Source organism: Tyto alba, unplaced genomic scaffold (assembly GCF_018691265.1).
Source record: "Tyto alba isolate M040663 unplaced genomic scaffold, T.alba_DEE_v4.0 Super-Scaffold_48, whole genome shotgun sequence".
Lineage (NCBI taxonomy): Eukaryota > Metazoa > Chordata > Aves > Strigiformes > Tytonidae > Tyto > Tyto alba.
The window spans coordinates 6716837-6739314 of NW_024881324.1; the positions used below are offsets into that span (position 1 = coordinate 6716837).

General features: G+C 39.4%; 1 protein-coding gene across 4 annotated transcripts in view; it reads right to left on the reverse strand.

The window, feature by feature from the left end:
- Nucleotides 1-22478, reverse strand: part of CDKAL1 (CDK5 regulatory subunit associated protein 1 like 1) — a 432929-nt gene that overhangs the window by 407152 nt on the left and 3299 nt on the right. For all 4 annotated transcript variants that reach the window (XM_042806719.1, XM_042806718.1, XM_042806720.1 and 1 more), the window contains one exon: nucleotides 18639-18751. In XM_042806719.1, the coding sequence (XP_042662653.1) occupies nucleotides 18639-18751 (113 nt within the window). The remainder of the gene's footprint in view (nucleotides 1-18638; nucleotides 18752-22478) is intronic.

Sequence of the window (22478 nt, forward strand, 5' to 3'; positions counted from 1 at the left end):
TTTATCTTTGTCTATTCATTTAGAGTACTAAAACATCCTGTCAATATACCTTCTAACATACAGGGACATCATTAAGAATACCTAATATTCATCATATTAGGGAAATTTTTTAAATAGAAATATTCTTTTCACAAGACACAAAAAGAATGCATTTATGAATTTTGACATCCTGAATTTAATTCAGTGAAACAAAGCACTAGTTTACCAGACAAACATGTTCACAACTCCATCACACAGCACCACAGGATGAGAGATTGGTGTCATCCCACCAAGCATTTCTTGTAACTTTTGTTTTGGTTTTGTTTTTTTTTTTTTTTTTTTTTTTTTAGCAGATAGGATACTACTCGGTGTATAAATATTATTATACACAGGGCTGAACCTGCATCTTCCCAAAGACAGTATTTTAACAGCAGCTGGCAAAACAGTCCAATAAGTAATTACTATCTATTACCAAAAGCACCAACAGCTCTGCAGCAACTAAGTTTATAGGATGTGTCAAAGAACAGTGTACCTGCTTCTCTGCCTTAAAGGTGATCTGTGGATCCAAAGATAAAATTATCACACGAGGCATGTCAGAAAGGCATAGCAATTATACTGGCTAAAACAGAACTGGAACAAGAACCATTTTTAGTTAACCATGAATTAGTTGATTAAGTACATTGTAGAAGCACTGAACTTGAAACAAAATCCTGAGCCCTCCCAACAAATACAATCTCAACTAACAAGAAATACAAATCTTGAAAGTTCAACTGAACCTGAATTATGCTGTTAGCCTGACCATGTGACTTTCCATTGTAACTTATTAACGTACTTCATAGGCTTACCCATATACACAAAAATCCTGAAGAACTGTAAGGTTGACTGAACATTGAAGGGACATATGCAATTTGAGGGAAGGTTAAAAAAAAAAAAAAAAAGACCTGGTCTTACTGTATTAATAACTAGGGTGGAAAGAACAACGGTATTCATACCACTGACTCTGCATCTCTCAGGTGTCTGAGTTAAGAGCAGAACTCCCTGTATAATCAAAGGAAAAAAGCCAACACTATTGAACTCTTTACCTCCAGGGGGTGCTTCAGGAAAGCAAATCTCTTTTCACCTATCTAATTAAACTTAACTTGGGAACCTAAACTATATATCTAAAGATGTATGATAAAAACCCTTTCTGAACACCTATTCTGACAGATATTCCAGCATTCCCTAGGTAGTCCTTCGCTTATCATCCCTTTCATGTAGCAGCTAAAACGTATCTTCAAACAAGGACGGAAAGTCCCATTCTAACAGTTGTTTGGTTGGGTTTGGGTTTTTTTTTTTTGCCTAAGAAGTCTCTTAATTGTTTATTCCAGAATGACACTTTAAAAGACACTATTCTATTTTCAAGGGATAACTATGAAAACATTTGTGAAACAATGCTACAGAAAGTGATGCCAAAAACCAGTAGACTCTGTAGAGGTTAAAAAAAAAAGATGGTTTAGCATATAGAAACATACAAGAGTAGTTCCATTTAAAACACATCTTAAACCCACCTCATTCATCAGGTGTTAAGTCCTGCATTTTAGGAATCAGTTTATTGAGAATACGGTTTGCAACATGGATGGCACGTGTTTTCAATACTGAAATGAGTCTAACATAATTGGGTACAACTTGGTATCAAATGCCACAAGGTTTGTTTAAGTCACACACTCCTTAATGTTAGCAAGACATTAACTAGTTCCACACTTTCTATACATCAAAGTGTATTATTGATTTAGTCTCTGGTACCTGAAGTAGGTGCTAACAGGAAAGAAACTGCTTTTACGAAAAGTTAGACTCTATTAATGAAAAAGAAAATACACATATAAGAAGGCTTAAAACAAAGTTTTGCAGAGGGAAGCTGCTGATTAGCAAGCATTTCGCAGTGTCTTCATTCTCACAAAAACAACAAACCCAACCCTAGCTCACATGAGTTTAACTTTTTTTTTAACTGAGGCTTTAAAAAGTGCTTCCAGTTTGTATTACCTTTCCTTCTTCGAGTGTTCATTAACAGAAAGTATGAGAAAGGCAGATGCCTGAAATTATAAACGCCTTCTCAACTCACAATATGGACGCAGGTCTCTAGGGAGGGGAAAAAAAAAAAAATGTCCTTCAACAAGTTGTGCTCCCAAAGGAATAAAAACCTATAAATTAGTTCATACAAAAACATTATTTTCATTATTAAACCATTTTCTTGAAGAACCAAATTAATAGACACGCAGGAGGAAAGATCTCAACTTGAACCAATTACATGTTACTAATTCATCCTAGAAGCTGCCTTACTGCTTCAAACCAAAGGCTGTGAAAACCTGCAAAATAAGAGAGTTGTATTAAACTAATTCTTTCACATTTTAAACTGAAACTTGATCACTAGAATCACTGACTCATTTTCAGAGATCAGCATCTATGGGTATATGTACTACGGTTATGTATTATTCTAAGCTGAGGAAACTTCCACCTATGACAGTGGTGGTTCTTATCTTTTCCACTCTTGAGATACAAACATCCTACTTTTGCCATCCAGCCTCAAGTAACAAAACTAATTCAGATTACTGTGATTTCAATGTCTCAAAAATGATATATGGCTAGAAACCACTTTCCGTTGCCTTCTGGTATACATTCTTTGTAAGAACACTTCTTCAATATGAATGATGTTTCCCCAAAAACACAGTGAAAAAAAAATTGGCTTTAATAAAGTTTTGCAGCTAAGGAAAGTAAACGTAAATGCTCAGTTTTTCCTCACAATCTTCCTATAAGAAAAGTTCCTGTGCCAATATCTGCTAATATTTGTTTCATTTTTTAAAAGAACCAAGTGTTATACGAAATCTTCCATTTTCTCCTTAATGTGTGCTAGGTAACACACCTGAAGCTCCAAGTACAAATTCACCAAGTGATTTCAATTGGTACCAGGAAGGTGAGTCAAGCTAGAAATGTTGTATACACACATTGCAAGTTATCACTGATACACTAGTACAGGTGTGAACAAAGACAGTAACCAGCAAAATCTCAGGAAGTAAATGAAGAATATATCCCAAAGATTAAATAAATCCACATAATCATTACACTAAGAGACAACTACAGCATTCAGCAACTACATCTGTTTCCCTTTCCCCAAAAGAACCCAAGTAATAACACTTAATGATGCAAAAAAAAAAAATAATCATACATGCACACAGAAAACATGCAGTCTGGTAACATAAATGCCATTTTTGCACTTCACAGACCCTTTGGAGTTTCTTTTTTTAATGACACATAGCACAAGCTGCAGCTGAAGCGAACTTTCTTCTTCTGTTGGAAGAATCCACACCTTTAAGAGATGCAAACTTTCCCGATGTACATACCGGAGAACCATGAAAATCTGCCTTGCCAAAACGTCTAAAAATGTTTTTAACCATTACAATAAGGGAAAACGGACTGCTTAGTATATTTTACTGCCCGCACAGTGAAAACCACTTGCTAAGGCTGATCATTATGAAAACCCCTTAGGCCGTCCTGATTGGACACAGAGAACCCTGGCTGCATCCCAGTGCGAGCGTCTTCACACCACACCCATAAGCTTTATTTGGGTATGATTTTCTCCGTGAATGAACTACTATGCTTACAATAATAAGGCACAGTCACTCCGAACCCAAAAATCCAATTTTATGGCGAGGAAAAAAAAAGTTGCAACACTCTTAAGCTTCCCTAGCTAAGATTCTGAAAATGAAGTGTTCGTGTAACTAGCATGAACATACATGGATGATGATCAATTAAGAAAAATCATACAAATCCCTCCAATCTCAAAAGACTTTTATACTAATCACTGCTTCATTTCCTTTGCGACCATATTCAACCTGACAGTGGATCTCATTCTTTCTGAATAATCTTCTAGGATATTTACACAAGCCTAAATTATGCAACGCTTCTGCATTATTAATAAAATTGTGTGGGAAATGCAGGAAAATTTTACCTCCCTAGCTAGGGCTGCCTCTGAACTTTTGAGTCCTTTCAAACAACGCAAAATAAGTCCCTGAGCCAAGAGATCACTTGTAGTGGGATCAATTAAGTGACTAAATTGAAAATAAAATTGAATAAAATGCCATTTTTAACCTAAATGTTAATTTAAACAGTTCTCAAAAATAGGTTTCAATAATAATTTTGGTGAAAGCACAGTTACACATTGCCATCTAGCAGTGACTTGCAGTACAGCAAGTACTACCATACTAAGTTTGACACATTAGTTGATAAAGTCCTCAGGCATTTAAGTAAATTCAAAGAAACCAGTGACGTGATCCATACAATTGCTATAAGAAAACCTAAAGTTGAAACTTTACAGATAAAATCTACACCAACTGTTACAAATCTCTTCCCACTGACCTAAACTCTGGCTTCATAAAAGACGGGGGGAGACGGTATTTAAAACACACTTCTTTGATACCTTATTAGTCCTTCAGAAAAGCTTTCTAAAAATGCTCTGGAGAAGGTAAGTAAGCATTAGCAGAATTTTTATTATAAGGGAGCCCTGTATAGCTCTTATCAAAAGTCTGATACCAAAACTAAATTTAGATCTAATGTTTCTCTGAAGTTTTTTCTTCAACCGAATTTAAATGGCCAAGACTTCTCTGTTTGTCACGAATCTAAAACTGTTGAAACATCTGAAGTTACATACATCAGTAAATTAAACTCTTCTAACCCACTGAAGGAAAAAAAGAGATACTTTAAGGCCCAAAAGACTGGCATGACGACGGATTCTTTACCAGCTCAAGTTGCACAAAATACCTACAGAAATCAATCACTGTACCAAACACTAAAATAAAGTGTTTCAAGTCTAAGGCTCTAGTTTCAGAAGTACATATTTTAACTCAGCATAAGTAAGCCCTAGTGTTAAATGAAAGATGAGCCATCTCTTGAGCACTCAGTCCTATTAATCCTCTGGCCTCTTTCTTTCGCAATGTCTTAATACATATGCATAGATACTTCCAAAGATTTGTCCAACTTTGCAGTAAATCAAACCAAGTAACTAATCTGGCTTTAGACTAAAATGGCCAAAAAATAAAACAAGTGGTGCCAGAGTATTTTTGAAATTACAGCAGAAAAAATAAAGGCAAACAGAAGTGTTATGTCAATCTTTGGCTTTGAAAAATCAGAGTTTGTATTATTAAAAAAGCTAGAATATTGCCATTATGAACAACAGCAATGTCTCTAAGTGAGCCATAGAAGCAAATCCTTAAAACCTGTGAAGCTCTATAGATTAGCTGCATTCAGTTCCAACACTTAAAAAATTGATGCAAAGAAGCAAGGTATTCTGCTCAGGACAGTATACAAGAAAGCACCAAGACTTCAGCTCTTCCATCGTGAAGAGTTTTATTCTAAAATCATCTCCCATAAATATTTTTTCTATACAAGTGTATTTCAGTATTTCCCATTTTACTTTAAAAAATTAAAAAAAAAAAAAAATCAATTAAAACATAGCTATTGTTTAATAGACTTTGATCCAGATCTCAGCTGTCCTGGGACCTAAATTTGAAAGTTTCACAAACCATGTTTTGAATAACACATTAGAAAAATCTACCTACTACCCATTTATCAGAATTGTACACACTAGATATACAGACTAACGCACTTGAAGATTGATGCAAATAAACTCGACAACGTCCAGAGGAGAGGAGCAAGAAAGGTCAGAGATCTAGAGAACATGACCTATAAGAGAAGCTTTTAAGAATTAGGTCCATTCAACCTAGACAGAAGATGCCTATGGGGAAAAGTGATAACAGCATTCATATATGCGAGAGGTTGCTATCAAGAAGAAAAGACTCAGATATTCGCCATACCCACTAAAGAAAACAGGCAGCTATAGGCTTGAACTGTGCTGATTTAGGTTACACATTCGGAAAGACTTTTCAACCAGAAAGGTAGTTAATCACCCAAAAGGGGTTACGAATTCTCCATCACTGCAACTTTTGACAGCCAGCTAAAGCAAATGCCAGTGAAAGGCCCAGCCCCGGGAAGGAAAGCTCAGCCGAGCAGGTGCCTTTTGGCCCACAATCTACGACAGACAGCAGCAATCTAAGAGTCACTATCACCAATTTACAACCTGATCCCTACAGGTGGTCAGGGAAAACAGTCTGCTTTAAAATTCCTCTCCCCATCCTTCTCTGCATCAATTTACACGCCAGAAATAACCTCCTCGCCCTGTAGCCGGTGCCCGACTGCCTGCCAGCAGGCAAGCAGCACCACACTGAGGGGCTGTTAAACTATGAGAATTTCTCCCCGACTCACTGAACAGCAGAGATGAGCTCACAGTCCTCTCCATTTCAATATACTTCTGCCTCAGTAAAGTGAGGAACCACTGGCAGCACGGAAAAGCGACAGCTGTAAATGAACTGTCACCCACCTACCAAAGAAAACACTGCGTTTCTGCTCTGCTGTGTTTGTATCTAGAAAATACACTGGTTTTCCAACCTGTCTTTTTTTTTTTTTTTTTTTTTTTAACAAAAGGACAAGTGTCACAGCAAAACAGCTTGTTGAGAAACTCCTCCTCCTTCCTGTAAGTTTCATGGGTTTGGGGTTTTTTTGTGTGCTTGGGGGTTTGTTTTGTTTTGCTCTTTAAAAAAAAAAAAAAAAAAACAACACAAAAAACCCACAAACAACTACACAAAAAAACTTTAACAACGAAAATTTTCTCCTTTAATTAAAAATTCTGTTAGGTTTTTTCCTATTCTACTGTAACATTATGAAGAATATTGGAAACTGCTGAGAATATATCAACATGATTGTCTCAGACTTAAGCTTAAATTTTTTATTTTCTAGTTAGTAGACTTCTAAAGCATATTCAGTTGATATTCTCCTTTCATCACTAACAATCCTAAAACTCAAACCTCTAATTAAACAAATACTGGATGTTCAAATTTACCATCATCTGATGGTTTACATCTTTACACTCACAAAGGAAGATTAACATTTACCAATGGTAAGTGAGTTTTTCAAAGCATGATAAAGACAAACAGAAAAATGCCAACCCATAAACAAACAGCAGAATTTCAAAAGTCAACTATCACTTAGGGAATCAATTACAAACAAGCACACTTTTACCCTTAAAGCCTGGCCAACAACAGCTAAGGGTCCAAAATGCCTAATTAAATCAGCAGCCAAGTGATCTGTCTTCTATTAAATAGCAAGCCAAAAAACTCACTTCTCTATACACCAGTGTCTTGTACCAATCAACAGCAATTCAGTTTTGGCACAGTTAACTCAAAGCCTATTTATAGTCATCCAAGACAAAGTTTCTGCTTTTCTGCTTAGTTTCTTTCTGTAAGCAAATTCCAAAGCCAGGGATCTGACACACATGACAAATGCTGATGTCTTCTGCTCAAACAGATAGATGAAGCCTGCACATCAGGCCCAACACTTGATGTGCTAACTCCAACTGGTAGCACATAGAAGATTCACAGAAGTGCACACAAGCTTCATGGATGTGCATTTTTGCAGACACATTGTACCCTGGCTAAGCATAACTGTTGCAAAACTGTTACAACTCACCCATTATGGTCAAGGGCAATTGACAGACCCATTAGGGGAAGAAAAAAAACCCATAAATTGAATACAGACAATAACAACACTTAACAGAGTAGGACAGTGAGAAGCTCCACCACATCTTGAGAACACCTTCCCCCCACCCCGCCCTCTTTCCCAGGCTCAGTTTTGCTCCCAATATCTCTACCTCCTCTTCCCGGCAGTGCAGGGGGCAGGGAAGGGGGCACGCAGTCACTCCTGCCACTCCTTCCTTCTTGTAGAGGAGGGAACTCCTTGCATCCCTCCCCTGTTCCCCGGGGCTCCCCTCTCACTGCAGACAGTCCTCCATGAACTTTCTCCAGTGCGAGTCCTCCCCACGGGCTGCAGTCTCTCCCGGGCTGCTCTGGGGTGGGTCACCCCCGCGCACTGCAGTCCTCCCAGCACTGAACTACAACAGCGGGGGCTGCTTCTCCCCTCAGAGTCCCGGCCTCCTTTAAGTGCAGCCGCCTGTCCTGGCGTGGGCTCTTCCACAGGCTGCAGGCCGGCCTCTGCTCCGCCGCAGACACCCATGGGTGGTGGGGGGAACAGCCCTGCCATCTCCTCGCAGGATACAGGGGGTTCTGCTCCGGCACACACACACACACACCCCCTTCCTCCTCCTTTCTTCTCCTAACCTTGGTGTTCACACAGGTGTCGCAACTCTTCCTCACAACTTCAACTCCTCCTCCCAGGTTCCCCTTCTTAAATATGCTCTCGCAGAGGTGTGGCCACCATCTCTAGTTGGCTTGGTCCTGGCCAGATGCGGGTCTGACTTGTAGCCAGGGGAGCTTCGAGAAGCTTCTCAGAGGGGTCCACAGCTGTAGCCCCCCGCCCCACTACCAACCCCCACCACTCACAGAAACCCAGCACAAGCACAACGCAGCTCCAGGAACACAGAACTCCTTCCCTGCTAATTCAGATGCTTCCCAGTGTGCAGCTCTGCCACTCCAAACATGTACAAGGGACAAATTGCCCTTGGACAACTGGCTTATCTCCATTAGTTTAAGCATCATTCACAATAAAAGATTTTTAAAAACTAAGTTTAAAAAATATTTAGCTGGAAAAAAATGAAAAATTTATACAACCCAGAAGTTCCTGAAGACAAGCTCAAGAAAATTATATATGCTCACCAATGGCAAATAAAAAAAGTATTTGCACAAACCCTAAATTAACCATACAAAATTCACATGCTAAGTATGTAGCCAGGCCTCACCAACATTCAACTCAGGATGTTAATTCACAGCAAGCAGTACTTTCCCTCAAAAAACACATTAGATCAGATTCTGTACATCATTATTTGCTTGAACAAATGCTCTGGAAACCTGGGATAGCACTGGACCAATGACAATAGTTACCAACTACCTGAAATGCTAGCCTTAAACTGTAACAATCACCAACGTCCAACCTGAACACCACCTGCCTTTATTATTAGCTAAACTCATGGTTTTACTTATACTACAATCATAAATTTCAGATACAATTTGTTCAGAAGTCCTTACAATTTTCAATGTCATGGTGTAATACACACTGTAAGACAACCTAGATAAGATTATTAAAGTAAAACAAAAACTTAAAATCGTTCCTTAATGAAAATAAACAGGAGATCACATTGATTATTATAAGCAAAATCCTCAGTTAATGTTTCAAAGAGAAATACTTAGATAAATTAAACCACTCTCCCCAGACCAACAAACATGAAGTAAAAAGGGGCTTCCAAATGGAACAGTTCTTCAAAAAGGAGAATTTAGCAATTATACTTTACAAATCTCAAACCCATAACACAGACTCTTTAGAAGGGAAAATAATGAGTCCAACACAAAACCTAACTTAAGCTAAAAAGTGGTAACGCCAAGACGAAGCAGAAGTCAGAAACATAGACTTTCCTAATATTCAATAGCTAAGTTGCTTAATTAAATGGACATAAAACCAGAATTATAGAAAATAATTTAAATTAAAGCCAACTTCATTAAGCGCACATGACTGCACTTCAAATGTGAATAATAATCCAGTAGCCCTAAATCAAATCAGGAACACAGCTCAACAGTAATGAGAAGGCTAAGCACTCTCCCAACTAGCTGACAGGAGGGGGGTGCAGGGGTGCTCCCCAGCCAGGCAGCAAGGAGCCAGGCCCAGCCCAGCACCCTTCTGGCAGCGCGGCCGCCTCTCGGCCCCCCTGCTCCCAGCCCATGCCCACTGGGAACTGCCTTCGGCTGACGAACCTACAAAACTAAACCACTTTATGTATTACCATACCCTGGTGGTTTGTTGTTCCTGGGGGCTTTTGGTTTTGGTTTTTTTTTTTGTTTGTTTGTTTGTTTTTTAATGTGACCATAGTACAACTGTAAAACGTCAACAGAAAGAAGTCAGAAGGGTATGTGTCTGGTACATTTGAACTTGCTTGTGCCAACCAGGCCTGGGGAGACACAATGCTATATCGTAAAAAAAAAAAAAAAAGGGAGAGGAAAAAGGCATAAATGTAAAGCACAGAAGATTTAAGACAACAGCAGATACACTCCAAGGATGAGATGGGACTCAGAGAAGAAAAAATATCTACATTCATTGTTACTTGTATGCTTGGTGACAGGACCTGTTTTTACACCTGGGAGCCATGGAAACACTTAGCAGGCTTACCTGAACATAACCCAAATTGGCCACAAAGAAGGAAATAGAAATTATACTCAGCTCTGTTAGGCAGCAGGGAGGGGGAAAGAGGGGGAGAGGAGGACAGGAGGAAGTACTTTATTTATCCCCATCTATAATAAAAAGCACCAAAACCAATTTGTCCCTTATCTGTTTAGTGAATTTCTACTGCCTCCAGCCAGCCTCCATAATCACATGGTAGTCTTGTCTCTTGGCATACCCTCAGGCCTGACAGAAGAACAATATAGTTTAATGCTCTGTATTTGGACACACAGCACATTTCCGGATCAGTTGTGTTACATTAAAAATTCTTACCAGCATACAAACCAGAAACTAACTCACTTAGACTTGCCTTGACTCTGCAGAGTAACATGAAGCAATAGCAATTCGCACACAGAGGCACCCACACTGTAACTGTCCAAAAAGCATTCCCAAAGTATATCGAAGATATCTTAATGCAAAATTGCATGGGAAAAGCTGAACATGGCAAGTTCAAAGAGCTCTGTCTTAATCAGCAATTTCTCAAAACCAAGAAACTCGGAGCTAAGCTTCATCTTTCCTAGAAAATGAAACTATAGGCAAATTATATCAAGAGCCTGCAGAAACATTAGCCCTCCTCCACCACTCCCCAGTCACCTTGGGCAACAAGCAAGTGTTTTTCAGGTGATCCTACAGATACTCCTGATCAAAATATGATCTTGCTCTTAACCTGAGAGTACACATTCAAAAATATCTTCCGGTTGTAAAACTCTGGTCTGTTCTCCCACTAGCTTTTATAAATTTTTTATAAATTATTGCTTGTAGCACAAAGAACCATGATATGCAAAATTAGCATCTCATTAGAGCACTCTATAAAGCTCCGCATCACCTCTACGTCTATGCAGAACTCACTTCACTGCTATTTATGCTTCATTTACCAATTGCTTAACCATCTACTACAGGGACACATTCCAGACAGAAGGATGCACGTTCCCAGAAGTTGAAATTTACCTCTCATGGTTCAGGCCATTTTAAATTCATTCTTCTGGATTACAAGAAGTTCAGTGTTGTTGATTACAGTTGAACTAAACCCTGCTGCACAACCACTAGAGCCTGCAGTCAATTACTCTGCCACTAGAATTAAACCCTACACACGTACACATGCTTAAATTTACTTATGTAGGCTCGGTACAAGTGTCTATGAAGGTACTATGCACATAGGATTTATTTAGACTCTTAAGCCTGCTCCCAGCTTTCAGTTGCCAGCTCTGTGACTGAAATAAGAACACTAAAAGAAATCAATTCTTCGATGGACTGTAAAATAGGTGATTTTAAGTGGGATAAAGAAAACAGCACACACTTGTCAGATCAAGCTCTAACAGCAGTGATACAGGAAGCCATTACAAGGGGAAAACACACACTAGTTCTTTCTAGTTCCCCCATAAACAGGGGAAACACTGCCCACTTTGAGAATTAGAGGAGTTCTATCCTGTAACAGAGACACAACATCCTCAAAGCTAGACACCCCAATTAAACAGAAAGTTGTCTAATGGGAATAAGAAGTTGATGTGGAGGAAGATGAGGTAGGAAAAACTCACCGCAAAGAGGCTGTATATCTTGCACTGTGCTGCAAGTCAGAAGTGATAAGTAACAGAACTCTAGCCACACACGGGCTAGGAAGTTTTACTGTATTAGTACTCCTGTGTTCCCTGTAACACACAGCTGCCAAAACCACAATTACACATTAGTTTACAGACACCTGGGGAACGTACACTGCTGCAGATGAGTCACAGCATGATGTTGTATTAACTCTACACTGCAAGAAAGCAGCCTAAGCATACCCAGACCCATCATCCCACTCATCACCTTACAGGACAATTCGGGCTGCACTGGGAATACCTGCATTCCTCCCAAAGAACTGCGAAATCTTCACTGTCTACATTCATGCAATTATATCTGTTCCATCACATGAACATCACCTCTTCTTTTTTCTCCCCACCTCTATGTCCCATTTCACCCTCTCTCCTTCAACCTCTTAACCATCTCACCACAAAAGTGACAGATTCTGAACAGATGACAAGAGCTCTTGTATCTCCTTGGAAGCTGCTTCTTGATTTGCACAACTGTAACAATTATCTCAGTAGCATGGAAAAAAACAAGACCAAACATAATAAAAACCAGCAGACCCACATCCCAAGCGTTGACATACTAACTGTGCACAACAGAGCAGGGTTTTCAGGCCAGAGTACCAAGAACCAAAACACAAAGCAAACTTGTGACAAGCAGCAACTTAGACCTTCTGAAAGCAGAATGCCATATTGCTGGAACCATTAAGACAAATATCTGGCTTTAACAGCAGGTACAGAAATAAGTTACTTTACTGCCTCTCTCAGTTTCAACAGTCAAAAGCTTTTACACCCAGATTATCAATCTGTTTGAATTTTAAAATGAAATCTGTTGCAGGAGTAGTTATGCAGGTGTGTAAGGTTGTCAAGCAATGCAAAAATCATACAGGACTGTGATTCTACAAATTGTAGACAACAGGTGAAATCTTCAGCAAGGGTACAAAACACCACAGGATTTACACCTTGGTTCACTTTTCTCCACTGCTCAGCTGCTTCACAGAGAATGACAGTTTCATGACTGCAGTGTTGTCAGAGAAAACAGAAATGCCTCATCACCTGAAAAAAAAAAAAAATCTACCTCCCCCACAAAAAAAGTTGTAAAGCATCTTTTTTTCCTAAATTGGCACTGCAACCACAACCATTTGAAAAGTACAAATCTAAGAGCAAAGACTAAGCTTGAATTCTCCAATTGATAAGGCTAAATACCAAGAAATATCAAGTACTTAATAAGTAGCTAATAAATATTAAAAAAGAATACTAAAAATACCTTCACGATGAGGATGGCTTCTAGCACCCCAAAATGACATGGTAATCACTACTGTTTTACATGTTATTTATGAAGGAACAGAAAAGCATTATCAGCAGGGTGGAGAGAGAAAAATGGAAAGACCAACTGCTGATTCTGAGCAACTAAAAGCATACACTAGAAATTAGGAGAAACCGTAGTCAAAATACTTCACCAACCACTACACAGGCTGCAGAGAGCTTATTTTAAGTTAACAAATGTACAGAATACAGTAACCTGTTTAAGAGATCTCTACTTTAGCACAACAAAATAAATCAAAATCTCAAATTATTAAAATTTTATTCTGCAGCAGAGAAATACTTTTAAAACAACACTTAAAACAAAGCACCAGAGTCTGAATTGTGATTCAGAAACCATGAGTCAATACCTGTGCAGTCTTAGTAATTTTATTTTCCACTTGGATAAATAAAATGAATGCTGCAGCATGCTTTGCTGTATTTGTATGGGGATGGCCTATGTCTAAGAAGGCATGGTTTATGCAACAAACAACACTAATAAGTGCCTTTGAACATCGAAGTCTGTATTAGTTCGTAGCACCTCATCTGCTTTTTCAACAGCAGACTAAGCATGTCTCCTTTTACATCTGTCGTCTTTTCAACACGAAGTCCTAGAGTAGGTCAGAGTATTTGTTCTTCCTTGCCTTTTTCCTTCTTTCTTCTACAGATCTGCTGTTTGATAACATGGACAGTCTTAAGGATACCTCAGCTATATCCACTGGTAAACAAAACTGACAAGTGTTTAGAAAATTAAGAAGCAGAAGAGGCAATAAAACCAGAGAATTTCTTTAACAGTATTTCAAAACATTATTTGAGGTTTGCTTTAGAGAAATACACAAATTCTTTGCACAGTCAATTTCAGTGTTGTAAGACATATAACATGAATTATAAATATTAAGCTTCAATAGGAATTGGCAAATCTCACTGATACAAGTCATGCCAACAAATACCATTCATCACAGTAATGAAGTGAGCTCTTTAAGAGACACAGGAAGGAACCCATGAAAAACACATCCAACAAACTTACAAAAAAATTTGTGCAAGACAGTAAAAAAGATGCCTGAACAAAGGCTGGTCTAAAATTGAACAAGTAAAACTAGGGGTCTATAATAGTTACCTAGTTTCTATGTGCTATATCAAAGCCATTAGCAACTAAACAATTCCACCCTTTTTTGCTTCTAGAATCCCATGCTACAGGATGAAAAAATCCATGCTAGCATTTATTTATAAAGAAAAAAAAAAAAAAAAGCGTAGCACAGATAAACTGCTACTGGCTTAGCTTTGCCAAATGTTTAATAACAGTTTTCACCTCCTCTTTATAAAAGGAAAAGTCACTGCTGACTATTCTGGTATTTTTATGTCATTAGTAACATCTCTCCCACCCCCAGCATGTTTTACAAACACTGAGGAGGGAATGCTTTGGACCTGAACAGCCTCAAGCCAAAAGCAGTTATCACACAATAACAAGCATACCTAACTGCTTGATCCCCTAAAATGCATTCCAGAACGCTAGGCCGAAACCCATGAATTCCACAGAACCAGAAACCTATAGATCCCATCAAACGCTAAGACGACTAACTACCTCAGAAGTAAATTCCTTCTATGCCTGACTATACACGTTTGGTTCCATTTTTCAGAGAAAAAGTACTGTTAAGTGGCACACATACTGAATTCCCTTCCCAAACATCTGGCTCCCTGTATTTGAGAGCTCCCAGCTCGCCCACTTCCTCTTTTTCACAGTAGGCATTACTTGTCTGTACCACGGGAGTTTCTTCCTCCAGTGTATCTCAAAGGGAGCCCTCTAGTAGGTCTGCAGGCATATCTGGACTGTACAGGGAGTCATGCTGCCAAGAAAATAAAACCAGTTTTAAAACCAGTAAAGCCACCATCAGCTACACTGTTTTCAGAACAAGTGCCATGGTACAGCCCTACACTGACAGCAGCTGCTCCACACATTTCTGCGTGGCTCACGCTAACAAAGGAGCTTTCTGTTGCCACAGGATGGTATGCAAGATTTGTTCAGAATACTGCCTACCTCCACATTGTAAAAGCAGATACAAAAATAGGTTCAGCTCCTCTGCTGGTGTCCCCTGGCCTTTTCAGCTGATGCAGTTCCTGATTTTTAATAAGCATTGCTGTTATTGCAGTATCTGTATACGGCCCATTCACACTCTCCCCAGACAGAGGTAGTCTTTGCTGTGAAAAACTAACACAGCTCTGTTTTCACCTTCGGATATAGGCACTCCTGAAAGCAACAAAAAAGTGCTCATACAGAAAGAACTTTCTTGAAGTACATGAAAAACAAGAAAAAATAAATATAAAAAAAAACAGAGAAAAAAAAAAAAAAAAAAAAAAAACACAACTGCATCTCCTGAGCAGAGTTCAAATCAAGAACAGGGTAGAATCCAAGACACTGACAACAGATAATCTTTCACCTCTGTGAATATTTCTATCTTTTTCTCAAGTTTATAATAGTTTTACACTAAACAAATTCTAGCAGCAGGCACACTGATCTAAAAAAATAGCTCTTGCAAAAAAAAATTTTCTTTTATTTTTCGCATAGTGCAAATAATATTTAGTTTCAAGAAACATTTGCAATTTGGATTACATTACACAATACTTACTACTGCTGAGTAACTACCTCACTGTATAGAACAAAGATACTAAATCCCTCCTTGACATTCTATTTGAACTTCTCAAATGACTTACTATAAAAAAAAAAAAAAAAGCAAAACCAACACGCTTTCCTGAAAAGGGATTGACAAGAGATACTTGAGAAAGGTTGGGGAACTCTCTGTACTGGCATTTCCTCTACAGAAAGATGCACAGCATGAGCAATAAGTTTTGCACCAGACACTAAAAATGGTAACTGCCACTTTGTGAATAGCAAGACTCTGTTGTCCTTTGTCTCACCGCACATCTCTTGACAAATGATTTACTCCATCTTCTCTGTACCCCCCTACTAGGTATTGCTGTCTGCAACCAGGATCTTCCATGAGCCTTCTCTTCTAAAGGCTGAAGAGCCCGTGTCTTCCCAGTCCTCTCCTCACACATTATGTGCTCCCAAACCATCTTGTGGCACTCCACGGGACTCATGCCACTACATCAACCTCTCTTTTCCTGGGGAGCCCAACCTGGGCCCAAGCTGGATCACTGGACACAGCACTCCAAACACTGTCCCACAGGATCACTTTCCCAGATCTGCTGGCTACACTCATGCCAACACAGCTCAGGATGCAGTTTGCCTTTTTTGCTACAAGAGTACATTGCTGACTCATGGTCAATTCTCGTCTACCTCAATCCCAAAATCTTTTTCTGTAAAGCTGCTTCCTAGTCAGTCTGCCCACTCCCACCTTTACCACTAGCTGGGGTTATGCCAACCCTACAACCTTGCATTTCCCTTCGCTAAATGTCTCATGGTTTCTGTTCACCCTTTTCCTAGTTTAGTAAGGTCCCTCTGAACCACAGCCCCTGGTTTCCAGCCTATCAACCACTTCCCTCAGTTTGGCACAGCCTACAAACATCACATCCCATCTTCTAAATCCATTAAAGACATTAAATTGATCGGTCCCAGTGTGGGACCCTAAGAGACATTATCAGCAAGCCAAGCAGTAACACAGCACTTCTGCACACACTTGTGGCCAGAAGCATCACCATATTGAGCAGAAAGGCAGTTGCCCCCTTCAACACCTCATTCTCACATACAGCTACCACACCTGCAATACTCGCACTCAATTTCAGCTTCATTAACAGCCTGTAAAGAACATCGAGTAGATGGATTTGTAAAAATTTACTTTAGCCAGAATTTATAGCCAGTATTTTTGTTTCTGTTGAACAAAAATTAGGTTTCCAGAGGTCCTTAAATATATTAGCTTAAAAAGAAGCTACCTAATGTCACAAAAAAAGAAACAACATTGGGTAATTTCTGCCTACCGCCTCAGCACTGGGGGTTTTGTTTGCTCAATATATGTATATAGATACACACAAATAAACTAAATCAAGGCATCAGTTGAATAATTACCAGAAACTAGCAGTCCATTTCATATATAACTACCAAAATTACTCTGTATGTATTACTGTGTATGTATTCCTGTCCCAGCTACTGCAACATTTATTCAGTTCTTAGTTCTCAGCTTCAGATTCTAGGTGTAGACTTATTTCTATTCTAAAGTTATGAACACTCAATTTTCTAAAAAGACAAGGTATCAAAAATTTTAGGTAGTTCCTTCCTTTGCTGCCCTCCATCTTTCCTAACATTTCTCCCAATAAAATTTCAAAAGCACAAGACAGCCATCCAAATCTTGACAAGCCCAACGTAGGTTCTGAAACACTGTGCATTAGAGAAATTAAGGTAAAGAAAAGTTAAATTTAAGAAAGCCATAACAAAACAAAACTGAGAACTGATTTGTAGCCTTCCACAAACAGCTGTGATGAGTTTTGGACCAGCACTCCACTTGTCTGTGAAAAGAGCATACCTACTCCGGAGTTGCACTACTAATTAATTAAAGAACTATCTGGGTTCTCTAAAATAGTTCAGCACTTGAATAATTCAGTATCTAGTTTCTACTTAGATAAATACAAAGATCAACTGCAAAAACAGAAAGCGAGATGGAACAGTTTAATGATATCATGAAAACGCTCAAGAAAAGAAACAAGCATTTTCTGAAATGAGGAATAACATACTTCCAGCAAAATGTCAGGAAAGGCAACTTTGCAGACTTTCAGTACAAGCAGAATGCAAAATTAAATGAAAGATATACCAAAACTTGAATTAATTAATACATTTTTTATTTTGACTAGTCATAAGCTACACAAAAGTATTCAGATACTAATTCTCCATTGAAACATGACATCAATCTACATTTTCAGCTTTCTACAGCTCTTCTTTCAACATGTTCTGCATCAGGGAGATGAAACGTGGCCAACAAAATCACAAGTTTGGGGTTTTTGTTTAGGGTTGGGAAGGCAGAACAAGACGACTGGGAGTGTTTTAAAGTATTGTGAAGGAAAGGATAAATAGTAATTTCAGCTCTCTTCAATGTACAAGATATAATCTTGTATCATCCCATTTCCATCAAGCTGATCATCCCTCCCGAAACAAAGGATCATTCACATGGAGTAGTTCACCTCTGCTCCAGCAGCAAACAGATAACGCTAAGGGACAATACGCTTCCTTCCCCTCTCTCACTCAGGTTCCACCAATTACAACCAACCAGACAGATTCTGCCAAAGAAGTAATTATTTCCCTTCCACTCTCATGAAAACTTTTCAATTAATTTTAGCAAGCAAGATGCCCACAAAAGGCTCTGCATGACATCTATTAGCTGGCTGCCCTGTCAGGAAAACCTAACCATTCTGAAAGCACTCATCTTGTAATCGTTCCACTTAATGCCAGGAAAACACTTTACCTTCTCACCTTCAAATCAGAAAACAATCAACAGGGAATTTAAGAAAAGTGCAATTAAGACTAAAAACATTTGATGACAGCTTGACAGCTCTGAACATTCACCCCCAAAAAACTCAATTATGCAATTTGTCTGATACTGTTACCTGTAATTTTGTATCCGTATGCAGCCAGCTGTCCAGCCATATATTCACCATCTGAATTATTGTGAGAACATCCCCATGTACGAATCCAGATTGTCTGAGCCCCAGGAATAATGCTGTTAAGTAAAAATGAATGAAAACGGCAAGTGAATAAGCTTTGCCTTTAAGCCCGCTGAACAGACTCAATTCGTTGTAATGCTCCAAATATAAAATAAGCAACACAAACAGTACCAACTCTAGAACAGCTGGGGAAAAACATCGTGTTATTTTAGTGTAGTGGGTGTTAGGTCTGGCTGGGATAAAGTTAACTTTCTCCACAGCAACCCATATGGTGCTGTGTTTTGTATTTGTGACTAAGACAGCGTTGATAACACACCTATGTTTTAGCTACTGTTGAACAGAGCTTGCACAGAATTAAAACCTTCTGTTTCCCACTGTGCTCCACCACAAGCAGGCCAGAGATGGACAACAGGCCGGGAGGGAACACGTACAGGAGAGCTGATCCAAACTGACCAACAGAATAATCTGCACCAGATGATATCATGCTCAGCAATAAAAACTGGGAGCTTCGTCTTTCCAAATCCACCACTGCTCGGAGACTGGTTGGGCAATAGTCTGCTACTGGGAAGCAGTAAGCAATTGCTTTTGCATCATTTGGGGTTTTTCATTACCCTATCCTTCACTTAAACTGTCTTTATCTCAACCCATAAGGTTTCTTGCTTTTGCTTTTCCAATTCTCTCTCCCACTCTACTGGGAAGAGGGGTGAGCAAGTGGCTGAGTGTCTGTGCAGTTGTTGGCCAGGGTCAATCCACCACCAACGGCACGAAAAGAGTTTTAGAATGGAGAAGGCGCAAGAGCTGCAGGATAAGAAGACATTCAGTACAACACAGTTATGTTGGAAAAAAAAAAAAAAAAAACCACTAGCTAACTTTCTGAAAGCCATATCATTTAACAGGTGACCTTCAAGTGACTGCACTGAAATTAGGCCAACAGCAAACAAACTATTGGAGCTAAACTACAACCTTTCGGTATTATGGCACCCACTGACTGTAGTTCCCTCCTTCGGTACAACTCTCCCTCCTCCTCCTTCTCCTGCCACTTTGTACTTAGTGCAATTCTCCCCCTGGGTCACACACCAACCCAAGATGAATAGGGAAAGGTAGTGGACCAGAGCTTTCAGGCACTCCCTTAAAGCACCTGATTCCTAACTCCCCTATTACTTGAAAACAGGCCCCATGCCAATTCAAAATGGATTGGGAAAAGCAGTAAAGAGAGCATTAAAGCACCCCCTTGGCCCACCTGGTTTCTGCCCCCTACCTCTTATCACTTAAGAACAACAGATACTCCTGGCAGCCTAGTACATGCCTACTTGAGTTGTGGCCCAAAGGGGATGACATAAAAACTCCACAATTTAGCAAGTTCTGGGATTGAACAATTGATATAAAATACCAGAATATTCCATCATCCCCTTTGGACCAGAATGGAAAAATACCTGGTGAAAGTCAATTATCTTGGACCCTATACATAACGATTCCAAGCAAGACCCTTTGAGCTCTCCTGGATCGCAGCAGGCTGTGACCAGCACCCCCCTGAGCTGGGACAGACTCAAAGTTTGTAGACCATCTGCCCACAAAGCTGACAGAAGGCCAGGGTGAAGTCAGACTTCTTCTTGAATCTCAGTTATTCCCCACCGAGAAAGACCAATGCATTGTATTTGCTCCAAACTCAAGAAGAGGGAAATTGTAACCATAAACTAGTCTCTTCCATCCACCTCTTTACCTGTGTGCTTTAATGCACACATTGCTTTCGTGAGTGTGGATGGCTATATATATTACTGGACATCCAACTATTTCCACACTCTCTGTGTGTGTATGTTTTGTGTTTATACATATACACATACATATTTCCTTTGATTTAGAACATCTTGTAGTTAGTGTGAATCTTGTCTCTTGAATCTGTAAATAAGTAGCTACTTTAATCATAACATATTCTACCAAATCACCTTGTTAATCTTTAATTTAATCAATCATTAAATGATGCTAAAACTAAACTTTGAGCTACCTCACACCATTAATAAATTTTCAATTGCTACTAAACCATAACCATGTAAAATATTTTCATTCACCACACCTCCATACAAGCTTTATAAATTTGTAACTTAAGCTTGCCACCAGCCATACTAACATCTGAAAGCTCGTGTCCCAACCTTTCTGGTTTAAGAACCAACAAAAAATTCTGCAAGAAGCTGTTATTGAAACTCCTGGGATAACTATGCCAATAAGCTAAAGATGCCAATACAGGAATAACATATCCTGGAACACAATCCTTTGCACCGCCCACATTTGGTTTTGGTTTGTTTGGTTGGGTTTTTTTTTTTGGTGGTTTTTTTTTTTCTTTTTTTTTTTTTTTTAATCTGCCCTTGCACTTCTTTTTTTAAAGATACTTCCCCTAGATAGAAATAGAAATTTGTAGATGGAAGATTAATGATCATTAAGTAGATATGTTCAACACATGTTGCTCATATACACTGCGTTTAGACTTCCCACTGTCTAAACACAATACATTCTATGTGCTTTCTTGGGTCAAAAACACTAAAATACATCCTGTTAGATAATATATAGTACCTGAATACTTCGGAGAATGAAGTGCTAGTGTGAAGTATCTAGAGACCACCAGTTCAGCTGTACATACAGCTCCTGGCATCAATGCACCTTTACGGTGCTTCACATAAAGGTGTGTTGTTATGCTTATAAAATCTCTTTTGAAACAAAAACCAAAATTGAATTTCCTGTGCATTCCAGATGTGCTTTATTTTCACCTTTATAGTGCAGGGAAATTTTATCTATCAGCTTTAAATTAATAGGAAAAAAAAAAATAAAAATCCAGATCTCTGAACTGCTGTAGAAACTAGAATCAGTAATTGAGTTCAGCTATTCTTTCATCAATTCCACTGCAGCAGAAAGTTGATTCTGTTCTTATGGGAATCACAAGAAGGAAAAATGCAGAGATACATGCTGTAGTTATTGCACACTATTTCAACTGAAATAAAGCAGTAAGTTCTAAAGAAGTTTCACTATTATCACTTGCAGGATGACACACACAAAAAGCACAGCCTTTGGAAATCCCAGGTTCCAGAAATCAGGTGGAAAGACGGAAGCAAGGAGGATGTACCCTTGGTGGAAGAAGATCAGGTCAGGGAATACTTAAGCAACTGGACATACCCGAGTCCCTGGGCCCTGATGGGATGCACCAGCAAGAGAGATATCAGATGTACTAGAGACAGTCCAACAATGGGACACGAAGATGACTAAAGGACTGGAGCACCTCTCATAAGAGGAAAGGCTGAGAGAGCTGGGGCTGTTCAGCCTGGAGGAGAGAAGGCTCAGGGGGATCACATCAGGGCACACAAATACCTGAAGGGAGGGGGCAGAGAGGACGGAGCCAGGCTCTTTCCACGGGTGCCCAGTGACAGGCCAGGAGGCCGTGGGCACACACTGGCACACGGGAGGTTCCCTCTGAACGTCAGGAAACACTTTTCCACCGTGAGGGTGACCGAGCGCTGGCACAGGCTGCCCAGGGTTGTGGTGGAGGCTCCCTCTTTAGAGATCTTCAAAAATTATCTCGGCACAGTCCTGGGCAGCTGGCTCTAGGTGGCCCGGCTTGAGCAGGAGGTGTTGGACAAGATGACTTCCAGAGGTCCCTTCCCACCTCGACCCTTTTGTGATACTCAGAATTTCGTTTATATTTCTCCTTCCAGATGTCAAAAGGCTACTCCAGGACTGATTTTGAAGAGCTCAGATGCTATTTAGGTAATTAGGGAGAAGCATAGAATTTTTCAGAAA